Source organism: Thunnus maccoyii, chromosome 7 (genome assembly GCF_910596095.1).
Source record: "Thunnus maccoyii chromosome 7, fThuMac1.1, whole genome shotgun sequence".
NCBI lineage: Eukaryota > Metazoa > Chordata > Actinopteri > Scombriformes > Scombridae > Thunnus > Thunnus maccoyii.
Window position 1 is genome coordinate 29,981,467 of NC_056539.1, and position 19,696 is coordinate 30,001,162.

At 39.8% G+C, this 19,696-nt stretch overlaps 1 protein-coding gene across 1 annotated transcript in view; it reads left to right on the plus strand.

Annotated features, from left to right (window-relative positions):
* Positions 1-15,675, plus strand: part of LOC121900514 (carboxyl-terminal PDZ ligand of neuronal nitric oxide synthase protein-like) — a 187,301-nt gene extending 171,626 nt beyond the window's left edge. Inside the window, exons 11-13 of the mRNA XM_042416928.1 lie at positions 9,129-9,325; positions 9,490-9,614; positions 12,184-15,675. Coding sequence (XP_042272862.1) covers positions 9,129-9,325; positions 9,490-9,614; positions 12,184-12,865 — 1,004 coding nt within the window. The 3' untranslated portion in view covers positions 12,866-15,675. The remainder of the gene's footprint in view (positions 1-9,128; positions 9,326-9,489; positions 9,615-12,183) is intronic.
* The last annotated feature ends 4,021 nt before the right edge of the window (positions 15,676-19,696 follow it).

The window sequence follows — 19,696 nt, forward strand, 5'->3', positions numbered from 1 at the left end:
TGACATCAGCCATAAAAACAACACTGAAAAAACCCCCAGTAACAATGTCCAGACATACAACACTGCACCAGATTAACACATAATTAACTCCATCCTACCTGCAGGTCATCAGTGCGCTCAGTGCAGGAATGGCAGACCACCAGTATAATCTAAACCACTACATATACAGTACCAGTCACACGTTTGGACACACTTCATTCAAGGGAAAGTGTGTCCAAACGTGTGACTGGTAGTAACACATTTAATAGCTTTAGCAGAATAAATGGCACCCATAATTAGTGTTAAAATGGGTTCGATATGATGAAAATCTTGGATTATAACTTTCACCATAAAGGTGACAGATGATGAAATGCTAATGTAAATAATTTAAGTATGACAACTTGTTAAAAACATAGACTTAAAAAAGAATACAGTATCCTCTGGATAAGAGAGAATATTATAATTCATGTGTGTTTTCAGTTCTTTCTCCCATATCGACTCTTCTGAAATATTTAAATACCCATAAACTTACATACATGCACATACTACTAAATATATACATAGATAACTTATGCATATGTACTGTTATCTTTCCTTATAAAGTCTTTGAATGTTTTTATTTAGTCTTTATTTATTCAGGCAGTCTCATTAGGATTAAGATTTCTTTTCTTTTCATATCAGAATCATAAAAAACATCAGATAATAAAGCTTTAAAATTTCCAAGGGGGATGTAAGACTCAAGTTTCAGGGCAATTATCCCTAAAATAAGTGTCTTAAAATATAATGTATATTATCTTACCTCAATGTCCTACATACCAAAGAAAGTATTTTTATGAATATTCTCAGTATGAGGATTTTGATGTTTCCTGCTGTAAACTGAAAGTCAGGAATGTTACTTTTGATCTTCCATAAAACTGGAAGTGAAATCCAGACAGGGACCATATTTCAAGTAGAAAACGACTGAAAGCAGACAGTGATGATGGGAAAGGTAACGTGTCAATCAGAGTTCAGTCTGAAAATAAATCAGAAACTTCTACCATTAATCCCGTACAGTCCCCCCCCCCCCACCCCCCATAAAGATGTAAAATAAAATTTGTCAGCGTGAGCCAGACTCCCACCAGTACCCGCCCACTTGAATCATTCATGTTATAATGAACGCAGGTAAAAAATTGATGAGCGGCTCTACCTATCATCTGTGTCTGTTAGAGAGAATAAATTCAAGAAAAAGAGAGAGAGAGGTATTTTTCCTCCCTGCTTTCAAACCTCTCTGATTGGCCTCTCTTACACACACACACACACACACACACACATCAAGGCACACATGCATATCTTTAATGTCGCCAAGTGAGGAGTTCTAATTTAATACATGAGTGATAATGACCCTGTCTGGCCAGAGGATTAGTGTGTTTGTGTGTTGGGAGTGAGTGTGATTCAGGTCATCCTCTCAGCCCCGCCGCTCGTCTCCCACATCTCCTCACGGCTCAGTCTCGCGCTGATGCAGCTCCGCCTCGATCTGTTGCACCAGAGCATCATCGCACTCTCTCTCTGCTTTTCTGATCAACATGCAGGAGATTTCTTTAAGGAACATGTGAAACTTAAATAACGGTAGATCAGCAGCAGAATCTGATTTTTTTTTCTCTTCGCTTTCTGGATGTGGAAGCACGTTGTCCTCCCGAAAAAGGAAACAGAGCAGCATTTTATGGTCTCAGCATCTGTGTTAATCTTCTGATGAGTCCTTAAGACTCGTTCATCATAAAACAAGTTAAAGTCCTACTAGTGGGAGTTGAAGAAGTAAACATCTAATATGATTTTTCTGAACAACATTACAACTTAAATTGTGATTATTTCTTACAAAATTAAACTAGAGGCTTGTATCTGTGGTCTGCAGTGTATTAAATGAGATATGATTATACTGAACATAATGAATAGAATCAGATTAAATAAGACATTAGCTTGATGTCGACGTCCTTCATGGGTTATTTACTTTAAACCAGTCAGTCTGAGGATTTTCAACAAATCTCACGAGCAGAGCCGAACTAACAAAGAATTGATCTACTTACAAGTATTGTGTACTGAAGTTATTTACAGTTTAGTACAAAGTCAAGAGGTTGTGTTATGTAGCTAGAGAAGCTCTGTAGAGGGAAGCGTGTATGCTCAGTGGCGTCTGCTTTACACTGAACTGCTCTCCAGAGACTGAAAACGTGATCGCTGTTGTTAGTCTTTGGAGCCGTTTCTAAGCAAACTACAAATGCCGTGATCTTTGGATACACTCATAATACTTGTTAGTACATCAATTCATTGTTGGTTTGGAGCTGCACATGAGATTTGTTGACAATAAGAACATTATAGAGGAAAGTCAAAAACCCAAAATCCATCTGAAAGTCAGGAGAAATTCAACAAATGTATAAAAAATCTTCAAAACTGTTTAAAAAATAGACTTATCTATACGCTACGGTTCAGTGAAGAGAAGAAGAAGGTCTCTGTGTGTGTGTGTGTGTGTGTGTGTGTGTGTGTGCTCAGTGTGTGTGTGTGTGTGCTCAGTGTGTGTTCCCCCGTCTCGGTGACAGAAGTGGGTTACCCTCAGCTAAGAACAAAGTTAAGGGTTCGGCGCTTTGATCGGCGATGCCAAAGCGGAGCCGAGCTAATTACAACCTCACGCTGGTGTCGGAGTCACACACACGCTCCCTTGAAGGGCGGTGGGAGCTGATCTGGCCAATTACCAGTTCCACATAATGAAACTATAATCTGTTGTGGGGTTATTAAAGCAGTGGCTACTGGCCGGTTTACCACCAAAAATAACACGTTTCCCCTCCTGAAACTGAGACATACACAACCTTTGCTCATCTAAAGTTCAGCAGTGGCTCACACAACCCTGTAGTGTCACTGTAATTAGTTGTTATTCCTGAAAATGTTAAAATGTAAAAAAAAAAAAAAAAAACAGTTGATTTGTTATTTAAGGCAGTTATTTTATACAAGATGTTGAAAAAGTTGTGCATAGTGCATAGTTAGTTATGTGTTTCCAGTCAAAAGCATGTATTGATATAAATTAGCTTAGCTTAGCTTAGCTTATTCAACAAACTGCTGTAAAAAGGGAAAAAGTGTTGGAAGTTACATAGATGAACAAATCAAATACAAGTTCAATGAATGTTTGAATTTCTTCATATAAAAAAAAACTTAAGTAATGATAAAAGCCTCTCATGTATAATAAATAATAAGAATAATGATTTATTTATGTAGCCTCTCACGTTAAGACCCAGTAAAATCCTTGAGAAGACATGAACAGACAAAGCCACAAAACCTGAATATTGATGTATTCTGCATCTGAATATAAAAACGCTATTAATACATCTCTGAAAGGAAAATGTTCACACGGTGTCAGGGTAACGGTCAGCGTTCAGACACCTGAGACGCTTACGGTTTGATCTGCAGTTCGATCACAAAGACTCGGCTTGATTTTGAGCTGCCGTTAAAACACTTAAATTAAAGCTCTGAAGCACAGCAGGTGTCACAGCACAGGTAGTACTGCTGGAGTATGTTCTTGTTAGGATTGACTTGCTTTCTGTGATCTCTCCGCTCGCCCCTCAAATGGAAGAACAGAAAGAAAGTCCTTGAATTTAACAAAGCTGAAACAAGACAGTGTTTGGACTGATATATCACTTAAAATTGGATTTAGCTTCAATTATGTTGAAGATAAAACAGTAAGAAATGCAACAGGAAACACAGATTTACCAGTACAGACCATGTTCCATGTTATTCTACTTTTAATGTATACAGTTCAGTAGATATTACTCTGAAATCTCATTTACACCCAAACTAGTTTTAATTCTTTACACTTCTGAGGCCAAAATAATCCTCCCAGGTTCAGTCAGAGTGTCGAGACTGTTGCTGGAGATTCTCTGGACTTTTTGTTCTCCTGAGACGAGACTCCTTCAAACACAGACCGGGGCAGATTTTTCCGACTTCGTTAGTGTTGCAGAAGATTGCATTATCATTTCAGTTGATTCAGTCTCCAGCCGCCTGATGCTGGTACATAAGTGGGAGTTAAAACTCTCCGGTTCAGTTTTGTTGACCGTTTCTGTTTTGTGCTCGATAAATGTCTCTTCTCACTGCTCTGTGTCTCTTCCTGCTGTCTTAACTGATTATTTTGCAGGGTGTACGAGTGACTGATTACAGGAGATGAAATCAGTGAAGTTTGATAACATATTAGGAGGTTTTGGGGGGTTTTTACTGTACACAGCGACGCAGCGTGAAGATCGTGTCTCTGTATCTGTTTCTAATCTGGCTGTTGTTGTTTGAATAATGCCGTTAATCCGCAGCTGCTCCTGAAGGATGAAAGAAAGAAATCCTTATTTCAGTGTTAATGAGAGATAATTATTACAGATGAAATCCTTCAGGCATGTTCGTAATTAAACATAGAAATAACACACACACACACACAGTAATCTGCCAGCGGTACACACTTCCTCCACAACTAAACAAACAGGCTGCAGGAGTTCTCCAGAGTGAAACTCTCTTCAGATTACAACTTTTTTCAGATGATTATTCCCCCAATAACTAAACTCTTCACCTCTGTCTGACTACTGCAGTGTATTTAATACTACAAATACTATGTTGGCAGTTATTATACTCAAACTTATTGTGTTGTACACATGAGAGATGAAGTTGGACCCTCTGACATCTGACTTCTGACTTCGTAAAGCTGTATCCACTTTCATGATTAACATGTTGTTTTATTCCTCATTTTGGGAGCTGCCGTTGAAGCTGATCACCCTAAAATCTCTGAAGTTTAGATATTTAGAGCTGCAACAAGAAATCTATTAATACATCAGTCAATCCACAGAAAATGAATCAGCAACTATTTTGATAATCAAATCATCTTTTAAGTCATTTTTTTGAGGCAAAAATGCCAAAAAAATTTGCAAAAAAATGTGAGGATTTAATGCTTTCTATGTCGTACGTGACAGTAAGCTGAATATCTTTGGATAAATCGGGACATCTGAAGAGGTCAACTATGACTCTGAGAAATTATAACATCATCAATTAATTGAGAAAATAATCAGCAGATTAATTGATAATGAAAATAATCATTAGTCGCAGCCTTAGGAAGATTAATATCTAGTATGCAACTGGGACACAGTGCTTCATTAGATCGATTCTTTCATTCACATTGATATCTTAGTTAAAAACTTAATGTGTGATGATGATGATGATGATGTCAAACAGTCTTCACTGAACTACTTGCTGCTGCTGAAGTTGCAGTGTGCAGCGATTTGACAATTACTCTAATTTTACTGCTTCACTAGACAAGATGTGTCAAAAAAAAAAAAAAAAAATCCACCTGTTTCATCAGCCTAGATCACAGCGCGGCGGCTGCACGTCTCCACTAATTGGAAGGACATAGATTTGCTGTTTGCCCAAATGAAATTCTCAGTCGAGAGGTGCAGATGCTGATGGGAAATCTCAGCAGAGGAAGTGACAAATTGAACAGACCGTCTCTTAAACTGCGATGAACGAGCGTCCTGTCAGGAGGAAACAGGACTCGCTAACATTAGATCTCTCAATTTGTGGATATTGAAATGGCGTTATCTCTAGAGAGAAGTGGCAGAGCCATCGTTTATGATTCAACCCGCTGAGAAAGAGAGAGAGGCGGCGTGATAGACTGAGGAGCTTTGCACACAGTGGCTGCAAACTGGAACACTTCCCTGAGTCTGCTGGTCTTACTGGTCAGCACATGAGGGAGAGAGAGAGAGAGTAAAGCTGATAATGCAAATGTAATTGCACCCAGGATCGCCACAGTTTGCAAAGGCCTGCAGTCAGAACTTATAACACAGTTTCATTCACCTCTGTCTGATTTACTGTTATCAGTTTGTTAGTAATATTACCTGATTGTTCAAGCTTTTTACATGTGGGATTGTTTATCTGTTCTTTATTTTCGTCGATCCATCCTATGATATACGCTAGAAGAGAAGTAGTTCATACAATGTGCTGTCAGAGCTCGTCAGGAATCTAAAGTGTTTATAGTTGCAGCATCGCACTTGGCGACATCAATAGTTGTGTAAAGAATGAAAAAAAAGGAGCTTGAGAAAGAAGTTCAAACCCTGCTTACTGTCTCATCTCTGCACATCACAATGTGAGGTGGGTGTGAATGTCGGGTTGTCGGTTTCAAAAAGTTGTCAGACACACACCCCCCCTCCCCCAATCTGATGTCAGGAAGATGAAGGGAGAGGCGCTTTCCTTAAATAACAACTGTACATTAGCTATAAGCTAGCTAACAACAGATGTACCGACCGTGTCTGTGAGATGCATCCTCGTGTCACTTGCGCCATCCAGGCGAATTAGCATCTAATGGCGTCTTTGCATTGACTTTGTATGTAACTGCATCGCTTTTGCTGTCTGAACACACGGTTAAGACTCCCCACACATGATCTGTGACCTCATTGCTGCAGCGTGAGACATAGTTTTCTCATAGAGAGAGCAAAGACACTTGCCGTTTCATTTGAAGTTCAGTCAGTTTTCAAAGTTAACCTTGTATCTCGGTAACCTTGAAGTGCACCAATAAAGAAGCCGGTCGTCCATGTAATCTGACAGAGGAACACGACAGACAAAAAGCTTTTGATTGCAGGGTGACATTTATCCACCCAGATCCTGATTGTTGGGTTCTTACCCGTCTTCTTTTCCGAGAAAGGATAAATACCACTGTTTTCTTTTGTGTGTAGCCCCTTTATTCCACAGCCTTTCAAGAAACACAAAATTAGCATTTGTTTAGAATATACCAGAGCCGTAATAGTGATGAGTTTCAGAGACATAGACAATGACTGTACACAGGCACCTGGGCTCATTTCCAGACAGCACTGTGGGTTTCTAGAAGACATGTGTAGAGAAAAGCAGCAAAACATTAAATGTTTCAAACTTACACATATATTTTACAGAGCACATGTTAGCATTATAAACTTCTCTCCTTTCTAGTGCCCTTCACAAACCCCTCCAAGGGGCTTACCGCATTACAAAGTCCATCCATTACCTCCCCATTAGGAGTTAAAGTGATAGGAATATGTGGCCCAGTTGCCTGGTCGGATCAATAAGGATGTTTTATAGACCGTGCAATGTGACACGATCGATCCCGAGATCACTCGATGACCTTGATGTACAGTCAGCACACACATGGACGACCTTGGTAGACAGACAGAACATTAAACAGAGACTTAAAGCATGTAAATGAAGTGCATTTTTATCATAGTAAGTGGCAAGTAGATATTTACAAAGGCCTTATGCTGTCCTTGTGATGAGCCTTGTTGTTCCCAAATGAAAACAAGCTAATTCTGAATATTTAATGAAGTTCCTCCTCTTTAAAACTGCAAACACAAATCAGAATCAAACATCACAGTGACACACATGTAAGACATGTAAGCTTACCTACAAACTGCTGAGTCATGTGTAAAGAAATGCTCACAAAAGCTAGCTAAAAGTTATGCTAGCGAACCAGTAAGAGAATTTGCAGCAAAATAAAAATGAAGACTTCAGTTAACAATTATTAGATTGATCAGTTCGGTCTATAAAACACCAGAAAATGTGTGAAAAATGCCAATTTCAATCTCCCACAGTCCAACATCTTCTGTTTGCTAGTTTTTGACCAACAGGCTAAAACCCAAAGAAATTCACTTAAGTACAATACGACACAAGAAACAAGGAAAAGCAGCAAATCCTCACATTTGAGAAGCTGAAACCATCAAATGTTTGACCTAAGAAACTACTTTACCAGTTAGTTTCTGTCTTCTACTTACAAAGACAACATGAGGTATGTTAGGGTCTAGCCTTTACTTCTGAACACATTTCTACTAAGTAATTACATTTATTACGTGTCTCTCCTTTGATGACTTCTATAAATAAGTTCCTGCATGCTGTAAAGTTAATGTCTCTCCATCTTTCTCTCTGTTCTTCTTTTGTTTCTCTCTCTCCGTCTCCTTGAACTCACTCTAAACCTCCTCTGTATCGTGTTGATTCATAATATCGGATCACATTTCCTCTGGCTGATGTGCTTTTGTAGATCTCTTGATTGGGACGGTTAATAAAATGCTCTTTCCTGCCAAGTGAAGTCAAGGTTACCTGTTCTTCCTGATTTTGACGCTCCATCTGATTCCAAATGGCGATTTATCTGACCAAGACAATGTATCTCTCAGATATGCAGCTCCAGGCTTCACTCTTCCCTGACTCGTCCCCCTCATAGATCATGATTCAGCAGTATTTTTATGACAGAGCAAATTCAGCTCAATGATCTGCTTCTTTAGTGGTAAAAATGATCTGAAATCTGATACCTTGTGTCTCATTAAATGCTTTCCGAGAAACATTTCTCTCCACGAGGTAAGATCTGCCGTCTTTGTTCTCTCCTTTTTTGTCGTTTCTGATCCTGCGTTTTGGTCCATTTCTCTTTCATTTTCATTGGTTTTATTACGATTTCTGTGCATGTATCATGACCATTGCTTTAAATTTTGTTTTATATATTATTGCTTGATTATTACATACAGTGTTTTGCTTTGTTGTACTGTATGAATTCTCATTAAATCCATTTATATTACCCTGATGATGCAAAGCTGCAGAGGGACACAGATGTTCACCCTTCAGGCTCTGAAAAGTTAGTCGCTCGCTTCTTTGTGGAGAACGACAGCTGTAATCAGCTCGGATTCGCAGCAGTTAGGATTGTATTACTATTTAAAAGTTCAAAGACACCTTTAAAACCCACTTCTGCAGCATTATCCTCTTCTCCGCCGTTATTCAATATGCTTAGTATGCTCCAAATAATCGTTTTCTTCACCAAAAAACGCTGAATACGCTTCTTCCAGAAAAGCTTCAGCGTAATAATGAGGTGATAAGAAATCACAGAAGTAGTTTATTTAGCAACGTGCTGAATATAACAGTCTACAGTGTTCCCTCATTTCAGTGGAGTATTCCCTTCATTTCCCCTCAAAAATGGAGGTTGTGCATCTAATCCCCGGAGTAAACATCCCATTTGTATTGTCTTATGCTCGAAGCAAAGTCTGCAGCTTTGCAACATGTGCTGTTAAAAGCAGCTTTTTGTCCACATCCTCAGTTAAATCCCTCAGCGTATTCACCTTTTTCTCTCGTTCTCCTCTCCTCTCTCTTTTTTCTCCCAGTTGATCAAAGTATGTTTGAGAACTCCGTCGCCCAGCAGCAGAGTCCCCAGACCTCCAGGTTGGGTCAGTCCTCAACCAGACGATCCCAAACATCATCTAACCCCAACCTGGGCTCAAACTCCGTCGACTCTCCATCCTCCGGAGGCCAGCAGAGGCTGAAAAACGCCATTAACCTCGGCAAGGCCGTCGGGGCGAAGGTTAGCATTACCGGAGCAGAAACATAGTATAAAATGTATTCTGTTAACCTTTGATATACGGTGATAGAGTATGACTGTGTGGGCAGAAGCAGGACTGAGTTAACTGTCACATCAGTGGACTTGAAAGTGTTTCTATCCGTCTGTCTTCCTTCCTTCCTGTTTAGGTCAATGACCTGCTGAGAAGAAAGGAGCCCAGCCACCACGGGGACATCGGGGTCACTGAGGTCAACAAGAACGTCGGCGCTGTGTGGAGTTGCATGGACCAAATCAACCAGACCACTGCAAACAGGTACACACACACACACACACACACGTCCAGTCCCCTCCAAACGTATTGGAACAGCAAGGCAAAAGATGAGTATGAGACAAGAGTTCAGAATGTCAGCTTTTATTTCCTGGTATTTACATTTAGATGTGTTAAACAACTTAGGATATATCACCGTTTGTATTACACCACAGCATTTTTAGGTGAGCAAAAGTAAAGGAACAAATAATCTTAAAGTAAATAACAATTAATATTTGGTCGACCCATCGGCATCACCAAACTATTGCATTCTTCATTTGTGATGCTATTCCAGGCTTTTACTGCAGCTTCTTTCAGTTCTTGTTTGTTTCGGGGGCGTTTCTCCCTTCAGTCTCCTCTTTAGGAGGTGAAATGCATGCTCTATTGGGTTAAGGTCAGGTGATTGACTTTGCCGGTCTAAAACTGTTTCTTTTTTCCCTTGATGAAGTCCTTTTGTTTTGTTGGCAGTGTGCTTTGGGTCTGTAAATTGGTAGACAAAATGTTTCTGAACACTTCAGAATTAATTCTGCTGCTACCATCATCAGTTACATCATCAATAAATGTTAATGAGCCTGTTCCAGAAGCGGCTATGCACGCCCCCAAGCCGTGACATTACCTCCACCGTGCTTCACAGATGAGCTTGTATGCTTCGGATCATAAGCAGTTCCTTTCTTTCTCCACACTTTGGCCTTTCCATCACTTTGGTCGAGATTAATCTTGGTCTCATCAGTCCATAAGATTGTGTCTGTACTTCTTTGCAAATTTCAATCTGGCCTTCCGATTCTTACTGCTGATGAGTGGTTTGCATCTATATCTCTGCTCTCTGAGTCTTCCTCGAACAGTGGATTGTGATACCTTCACCCCTGCACTGTGGAGGTCGTTGGTGATGTGACTTACTGATGTTTTGGGGTTTTTTCTTGGCAGCTCTCACAATATTTCTGTCATCAACTACTGTTGTTTTCCTTGGCCGACCTGTTCGACGTCTGTTGCTCAGTACACCAGTAGTTTCCTTCTTTTTCAGGACGTTCCAAATTGTTGTGCTTGCTATTCCCGATGTTTGTCCAATGGCTCTGATTGATTTTCCTTCTTTTCTCAGCTTGCTTTTCTCCCATAGACAGCTCTCTGGTCTTCATGTTGGTTTATCCTCTTTAACAAGAAATGCAGTCTTTATAGGTTTAAACCCAGGCCAAAAAGTAGACCAGTCATGCAGAACTATTAAACCTTAAAGGCAACACCTGGTCAACAAGAAACACCTGTCAGTCACATGTCCCAATAGTTTTGCTCACTTGAAAAGTGGGCGGGTTCAAACAAAGGGTGGTATGTTGTGAGTTGTTTAACACATCTAGATACCAGGAAATAAAAGCTCTGAACAAGGGAATTTGCCTTGCTGTTCCAATAATTTTTGAGGGGGACTGTATTTCTTCTGTATCCGTGTGGAAATGACTTCCATATACACAGTTTAAACTTAGCCTCATTTACCAAATTAATTAGCAGACTCAACGGTTGCTGGTTTGTCTCTGCACTCTGGCTCGGTGCGTTCGGTTTTCATTTGACCTCTCTAACTGACTGAATCCATCTCCAACTTAATTCAACTTAATGATAAATCCACTGAAAGACATAAAATATAGAATCACCTGAGCTGAAAGATCACTGTAAATTATCCACTGGTTCAGAAAAGTTGAATAATTTAAGATTTTTCCAGTGAAATGTGGTTTTAAATTAATAACGACACATCAGAGACCCACTCGTGAGACACCTGAAATTGAATAAGACAGATTTTGTTGCTTCTTATCCAAGTCAAAATGGAAATGCCTTTTTAAGTGTCTGTTCATCGCTTGCTTACAAACACGTACACAGATAAAGACACACTCATACTCTTTACGGGTTGTGTATGTGTGTGTCTGTATTTGAGGATTTGTTCCAGAAGCATTGATCTGTTGTCTCTCTTTGCTTGAAGATCAGTCAAGCAAAAGTCATTTTTCAGCAGCTCTGCTTCTCATTTGTCTCCATTTACTGGACTGTGGATAAATTTATTTTAATTTACCAGCTATGATCTGTAAAGATTTTTGCCGGACCACCGACCGATTCGGATGGACGGAGCTGAAGGTCTTTCGTGTAATAACTGACTGATTCTCACTTCTGTTGAGACCTGGATGCAGAGATGAGGCGTCTAGCAGACACAAGGAGCATGACCTCATTGATCAGACATCTAATAAAGTTTTATTCTTGTATTTTGAGTATAAATGACGATATCTATAGACACATCAGCATACTGTTTGTATAGATGAAGCCAGAAAAGTCAACTCACCCCAAAATACTTCATAGTTTTCCTGTGAAACACACTAGTGCCTTCAAACGAGGTCATGTTTGTGACTTCACTCGGAGCTGTGACACAGCTGATGTTTTCAAAAAGTCAGAGTGCATGAAAGTTAACTGTCGGATGTTTTTTTTTATTGATTTGTTGTGTTGTGTGAAATGCAGAAAACACACAAAATTATTCATCGTTTTTGGAAAGGGACTAAAGTTTTCTTTATCTGTCTCTTGTTTCCACCTCCTTTCTCCTCCTCTCCTCCAGTCACATCTCCTCCTTCGACTCCTTCCCTCGGCTGGACCCGCCACCCCCGTCGGGAAAGAAGCGCCTCCCTCGGGCGTTGAAGACCACCCAGGACATGATGATCTCCTCTGACCCGGTGGTCTCCTCTCCGGAAGCCGCAGACTCTTCCTCCTTCCTCTCCTCCCCGGACAAGACACCCCTCATCGTCAAGGAGGAGCCGAGGAACGACGAGGAGCAGCAGCAGCAGCAGCCGGGCGGCGAGAGGGAGGAAGATGATCTGGACAACAGGTTGACGGATATCACCGCACATCTGGGCCCGGCGGAGAAGGAAGTCGCCGCCGATTCGGAGACGACGGGGAGCAACGGCAAGGTGGACGGCGTGATCGGCGGAGGAGAGGAAGACGATGTGAAAGATAAATGCATAGAAGGAGGCGCGGAGGAACATCAGCATCAGCTCCAGCTCTCCGTGCCAGACCTCATCAACAAAGATCCCCCACAGGTGGAGCCCAGAGCCAAACCCTGCGACGTCTGGCAGAAGGCTTCGGGGCCGGACTCCAGGCTGGCCTCCACCCCCTGCTCGGGGAAAACTCCCTGTCGCATCAGCCTGGGTGAGGAGGCCCTGCTGGGGAACGGCGCCCCTAAAGGCAACGGAGTGAGCGTTGAAGACGCGGAGCCCCACCCGGACCTGCTGTCGTTCGAGTAACGAGCAGATACCACTTCAGTATGATTCGAAAAAAGTTTGGAACTTTTTCTTTTAATTTCCACTCAAAAGGCTGCAAAAATCAAGCGGGGGGTAATTCAAACAGACTGCAGTAAGCACTGCGGATCAAATATTCACTGCCACTTTTAAATATATAACTCGCCCTGCTCTAGGCTTTACTTTAGGAAAAGGGAATAAGTGCTTTCAGAAACCAGGGCAGAGGCCAGATCTGTTGCTTTTTAAACTTTTTAGCAGCTTCTTAGATGTGCGGATGAGTTTAAAAGGTCATGATGTTAAAATATGACCCCTTCAAACATGGCTGATCAAGGGTCAGTCGGACGCTACCAGCTCCTTCCTAATGATATGACAACAAAGCTGACCGGCACTGGATGATAAATGAGTTTTCAAGAAGGTAAAATGGGTTGAAAAGGAGGGAACATTACTGCACAGAGAGAATCTGAATTTTAACATTTTAAGCAGAGAACACACAGCTATCGAGAATCATAATTTTATCAGAATGTACTTAACATGTTTTAGTTTTTACGACAGCTTTATGAAACGTCTTGTCTGCTTTAGTAACGCGATAACTACCAGATAATGCAACACTGAATGTAACAAGTGTAATGAAATAATGTAAAATCCTGTTAATGAATCACTGGGGAGTAAAAACAACTTCATGCTGATGTAATTTTCTCCTGAAAATACAAATTATTATTACTTAACATCTAAAAAAAAACATATATGTTATATCAATTCAATATCAATATGAACTTATTATAATAATTGTGATCAATTAATGACATGTATGATCCATTTAAAGAGATATTTTTGTTACATGTTGATCATAAATTCATATTCTACAAAAGCTGCTGCAATAAAGCCAATTAGAAACCGCAGCTAATATGAGGATAGTTAGTTTTCATCAGTGTAGTCACATTTCCAGTGTAGATTTCTTGAAAACTGAATGCAGACTCAGAAGAAGAAGAAGAAGAAGGAAACGAGTGAGAGAAGCTGAACGAATGTGGATGTGTTATATAGACGGCGAGGGTTTGGAGGAAGTTCACTTTCAGTTCAGCCGCTACAAAATGTCAAGTAGCTGCCAGGCAGTTTCTTTACAGAGATGACAGGCTTAAGAGTTTGATCATAACCGGAAGCCTTTTAACCCCTGACTTCATCCATATTAAAACCCTTTTTTGGTCCAGTAGGAGTTGTAGAAGTCGCCACTACTGCAGCGGACTTTGGCGTGGATCGTGATTGAATCTCAGCAAGGAAGAATATTGATCATTTACCCCGATCAATAGGTGTCTTTTTAGACTAAAAAAGAAAACTGGGGTGATCATGGTGATTTATTTTAAATACTAGAAAACATAATAATCTGTGATGATAAATGATGAAATGTAAATGGTGCAAAATTCAGGTGTAAACCGGATTATAAAGTTGTTTTTTGGTACTTTGTGGGAGTCCAGCATGAACAGCAGCTGTTTAGCGTTTTCGCCTGAATCCACCACTTTTTAGTGTAAAACGATGGCAGCAAGAAGCAGAGTGCAAAGCCATAAAATCCATGTGAAAAGCAGATATTTTGCTCTGCTCATCATAGAAAATGTCGGTATTTTTTGGTAAATGTCAAAAAATGTCATCATCAAAAACAACAAAGCTTTACCTTTTAGACACACATCAAATGAATTTTCTAGCCCTGTGCACTGAGGTCGTCAAAAGTACCGATACTTAGATACTTTTCGATACCACATGTTTAAAACGATACGATCTCCGTTAATTATACATTTGTTAGTATAGAAAGTACCAAAGCTATAAAAAAAAACAGATCTACAGTCAGATTTTCAACCAAAGGCTGCACACATGAAACAACGAGGAAGAATTTCAAATTGTCCTCAACTTGTGGCATTTTCTCCAGTAACGAACCCTCCATGTGACTGGTGGGTGACGTAGAGTTAGCTATGAGACTTTATTCTCTATTTGTCGTGGTATCGAAAGAGATATTCAGTGTTGAAGTTTAAAATTCTGGTATCGTGACAACCTTACTGTGCACTATAAAAAAAAATGTCTTTAATTAGCAAATACAAGTAAAAGCACAATTTAGCAATTTAATATGTGGGACAGTATTCAGGTTATTTACATGACTGTATCTCACGTTAGATAATCACTTCCAGGTGTTTGCTGCTGACAAAAATCATTTTTCCTGAACTGGCTGAGCTGAAAGTGAATTCTTATGAAACCTGATAGAGAGCTGGGATGGATGGATGGATGGATGGATGGATGGATAGATGGATAGATGGATTTATTTGCGGCATGTGGAGGGCAGGCTTGTGAAAAGTTGTTTTTTTGAGAGAAACAGAGGCAAGATAATGAGCTGTCAACAGAAAGAGATGAAAGAGATGTATTTTATTCAAGCAGATTATTAAGTGACAGACCAAAGACATTAATTAGCGTCTCAGTCAGACAGGTTGCTTTTGTCATATTGTTCTTAGCAAGCTGTTTGAGTGAAAAGAGAAGCAATAATTCATGCAGAAGAGACTTTTTTTCTCCTTTATTTTAACTTAATCTGCTAATGAAGAGGCGTAAATCAAAGTAAAAGCATTTAAAACATTGAAAATTTAGTAGCAATTCACCAGAGAGTCAGGAGTGTTGGTGAGCTGACGTTAATGGAAAGCATCCATATTGATGTATCACCAGTAGAAGGAGACGGTTGTTTTAGCACAAGATCTTTAGACACAGATCCCCCTCAACCCTAAAATGACCCTTTTTTTTCCTGTGAGGTCCTTCATTGGCCTCTAGAAGTGACCGTTGCGTCCTTGCAGGGACAGACAGACAGACAGACGGGACGGACATAGAGCCAGCTGTAGTTGTTGTTGTGATCAGGTCGTGTCCGGCAGAATGAGAGGGATTGTGGAGCTGTTAGAGAAAAGAAGCTTTGTCTCAGTCTGTCTCTGTCTCTCCCGTGTGTCTCTCTCTGTCTTTGTCTCACACACTAGAGTACAAATGTCTCCAAACATCCCCCTTTTTTTATTTTAAAGCCGTACAGCAGATGTCCCCCAAGAGCCAAACCATTAAAGGGTCAGTTCACGCAAAGTACAAAAATCAATTTCACCATAATCGTATGGAACCCCAGAGAGAGCTAAAGGTTTGTACACTGAAGATTTGAGATTATTTTTTGCATGTGTGGATCTCTCAGTTACTCCACAGACATTAAGGTGCCAGTATACTTAAATCAAACAGTGTCTATGGCACACAACACCGCTCCATCCAATCATTTCTGGTGGGTTAACATTTAGATTATCCGACTGTGTGAACGTGAGACAGTAAGCAGCGTTTGAACGTCTCTCTCAGGCTCCTTTTGTTCATTCAACAAGTGCAACAACCTGAATGTCAAGAGGAGAGATTGTCTGGAAATTGTATGCTGTTATCCTCTTATTAAAATTATTATCTCTCTCTAGTATCTCCTCCTCTCTATGGAGGCCGGCGTTTCACCCCGCCTCAGAGCGTGGCTGATCAGAACAGATATAAACACTCCCCCCCCCCCCCCCCCCCCCCCAACGAGGTCATACAAGCTAGTTCTCATCAAGCATACCTTTACTGTGAAGGCTTTTAGCATGAAATACTTTATCAAATGTCTGCGTGGTTCGATACGTCAGCATTCAGGTGAACTGACCCTTTAAAATGCAGAATATCAGGTAGCAAGAGTGAAAAAGCTGTTATGAAAACGAATGTGCTAAAACAACCAGAGGTAGAAATATGACTTTCAATGACTTTAACAGTTTGGATGTTTAAAACTTTTATCAATCCATCACAAAATCTCATATTCTTTATGTTTTAAATGTTTGAACTTTATTTTGATTTATTTCACTGAGGAGAGCGCTGACGTCGACATCAATCTGTCCTCAAATTGTGAAATATATTTTAGGTGACACTGACTTTTTTTTAGGTGCTTGTCACTCAGCACAGAAGTAACTCCAACACCTGGATGAACCGGGTATGAGAGGTTTTGACCTGACTGAACAAAACCAAACACAAAACACACAATCAGTCAGCAGCTGCTTGTATTTAATGAAAAGGTAAATGCAATAAGACGCTGTTAGACTGTAAGAAATGTTTTATTTCTTACAGCGGAATCACCACTGAAGAGAAGAAAGCTAATAGAATATTCAAGACTCATAACTTTTACTTTATAAAAACCACTAACGTAGATATCTTTTGTATTTTCTGATGAAGGAACGGTGGTGTACATTTTTTTTTTTTACAATATCTGTGAATATGCAAATTGGTTCTTGCTGTAAGAAATGAAGGAAAGTGATTTATTTTGATATTTAGACATAGAATCTAGTTCTGCAATCTGTTTTATTTAGCTGCGTCTGATGAGGAAAAAATGATCTTGCTTTCTATTTTTCTTGTTGTTGAATTTTGTTTTTGTAAAGCCGGTCGACATAATTTCAGTAATTATGATGACTGAAGGAAGATAAATGCTGCGCATGAAGGATTTTTTTGAGGCACAAACGGACTGCTGGAAGCAAACCTGGGACTGTTTTGGTTTTTTTTTTATCGATTTTATCTTCAAGCTATTGCCAATTAAATGAATTCTTTAATTCTTTTCTATGTAATGAAAATATGCTACAAAAATCAAAATGATTGATGATTTTGATGTCTTTTTTTTTAAGTGGAGATGTGATAACTCCTGTAATGACTGTAATCTATATAAAAAAAAAAAATCTGGAAATAGAGCTAATCATGACCATCTTGTGTTGTGTTGTGACTTTTTAAAAGACTTAACATGAGCCTCTTCCTCTCCTCTCTTCATTTCTTCCAAGCATATCCTGTCTTTCATGTCTTCATTCAGCCTCCCACTCAGCCCTGCCAGAAAACTTCCTGTTTTGATGAAGCTGATGTCCTTGTCAGTTTTACCAGTGATTTTTTTTTTTTTTTCCTCTGAATCTGTGTCAATCTTCAGCATAGACGGGTTCTTGTGTGTCCTTCCCTCCGTTTGATAGATCGTCTCTTTTTTAGAGAACCAAACAGGGAGAGACGGCGGTGGCAGAAACTCAGGAGCCAGAATCTGCTCTGATGTTTAATTCATCCGTGTTTGTCCTAATTCAGGGAAATCTCGCTCTTCCTCTCGGCGTCTCCATGTGTCGCCGACCTCGTGTTCGTTACTGCGTCGAGATGAGTCAAAACCCCCGTCTGAGGAGGACTCCTAAGATTGTATGATGAGCTGGTTTATTTACCTAACTTCCACACTGTTGGTGTAAACAACCAATCAGCTCAGATATACAGGTCTTGTCACAGTTTAATTATTTAAACACGATGCATTTATTCATTCTCTACATTGGAAATCTAGGACTCCATGCATAATGAATCAGCGAGTGTGGGGGACAGTTAGCAGGCTGCATGCATGTCTATACAGCCAAACAACATGAAAAGAGAAAGTCTTGATCAATATGCTCATGTCAGTAATAACAGTAAGTAAGTCAGAGTAAGTTTCTAACTTTCAACAAGTTACTCAAATTCAGCAAATCTCATATGAGATGTTCTGTATCTGACGAAGCTTTGGCATAAAACTGAAGTGGGATATCAGTGGGATACCCTGTGGCGTTTTCGTGTAAACAAACAGTTCTCATCAGAAAGCATTACGCCTTTTTTCTTGAGGTCTAACAAATGTGTTGAAAGCACTTCCTTCCTCTTAAAACATTTTTCTGTTTGATGTTTGAGCTTCACTGTGCAGAATGAATGTATGTGCAGAGTTAGTTTTCACATTAAGTTCATCAAAAGTCCAAGTTAAAGGCGCCTACGAGCAGGATTTGTGACATCACAGCTAGTTCGGAGCCAATCGTGGTGCAGCGTGCAACTTATACTAATTTAATGTGGTAAAGTTTGGACTTTTCAGTGAAGATCTTGTGACCAGTAGTTAAACTTTTGAAAGGAAAAAATATTTGCATGTTCATAGATTCTGTTTTTTTCAATGAGGAAGAAGAAGGAGAAGATGTAATTTTAAGAGAGTTCTTAATGAGGTAAATGAACTTTTTTTGGATGGAAAAAAAAAAAACACGTCCAACACAATTTATTATTTAAAGCAGAGGATTTTTTATGTCTGGAGGGGATCTTTAAACTTGCATAGTTTTCATCTGTGTTACTAATCTTAACTTTATTTGAACATATTTCATTGCATTTAAATGTCTATTTTCAGTTTTTAAAAAACAGCATATCATCGTCATTGGGGGTTGTGACAGGAAGTGATGAAGAAGAATACAACACAAACACACTGCGTCAAGTTAATTACTGCTATAAAGTTATATAATTGTTTTTCAGGGTTTTCTTACTGAATCATAGTGTTTGAACGCGGTGCAGAACAGATGTTCATTCTTATTTACGCTCCACAATACGTTGTTACTTGTGTAACAGTGTTATTAGTATGTGCACCGAGCAGAGAGAGCAATCAGCCTTCAGAGTGAAGGAAGCCGCTGCAGATGAGCTCCTCAGAGCTTTGTGAAAATGAATAATTAGATGTTCTTAGTGATTGTGGAAGGAAAAGGCCCCATACTGAGTACAAGGTCTTTGCTGAGATGGTAATATCTATGCAATGTATATTTAATACATTCTATTATTTGAGGAGGCAGGCCTGTATTGTAGCGTCAACCCTCCTCCCTGCACACACTGGAGCTCCTTGCAGCCCCGACAGAGCAGAGGATTAGTAAAGTAGTTTGCTCTCTGAGGTGGAACGCGGTGATTCACCAGATGAGAAGGTGAATGTCAAACAGAAAAGATTTGAATAGCAGAGTAATGATTGATTTTTTTAAATGCCATCAGACAAAAAAGATGTTGGATAGA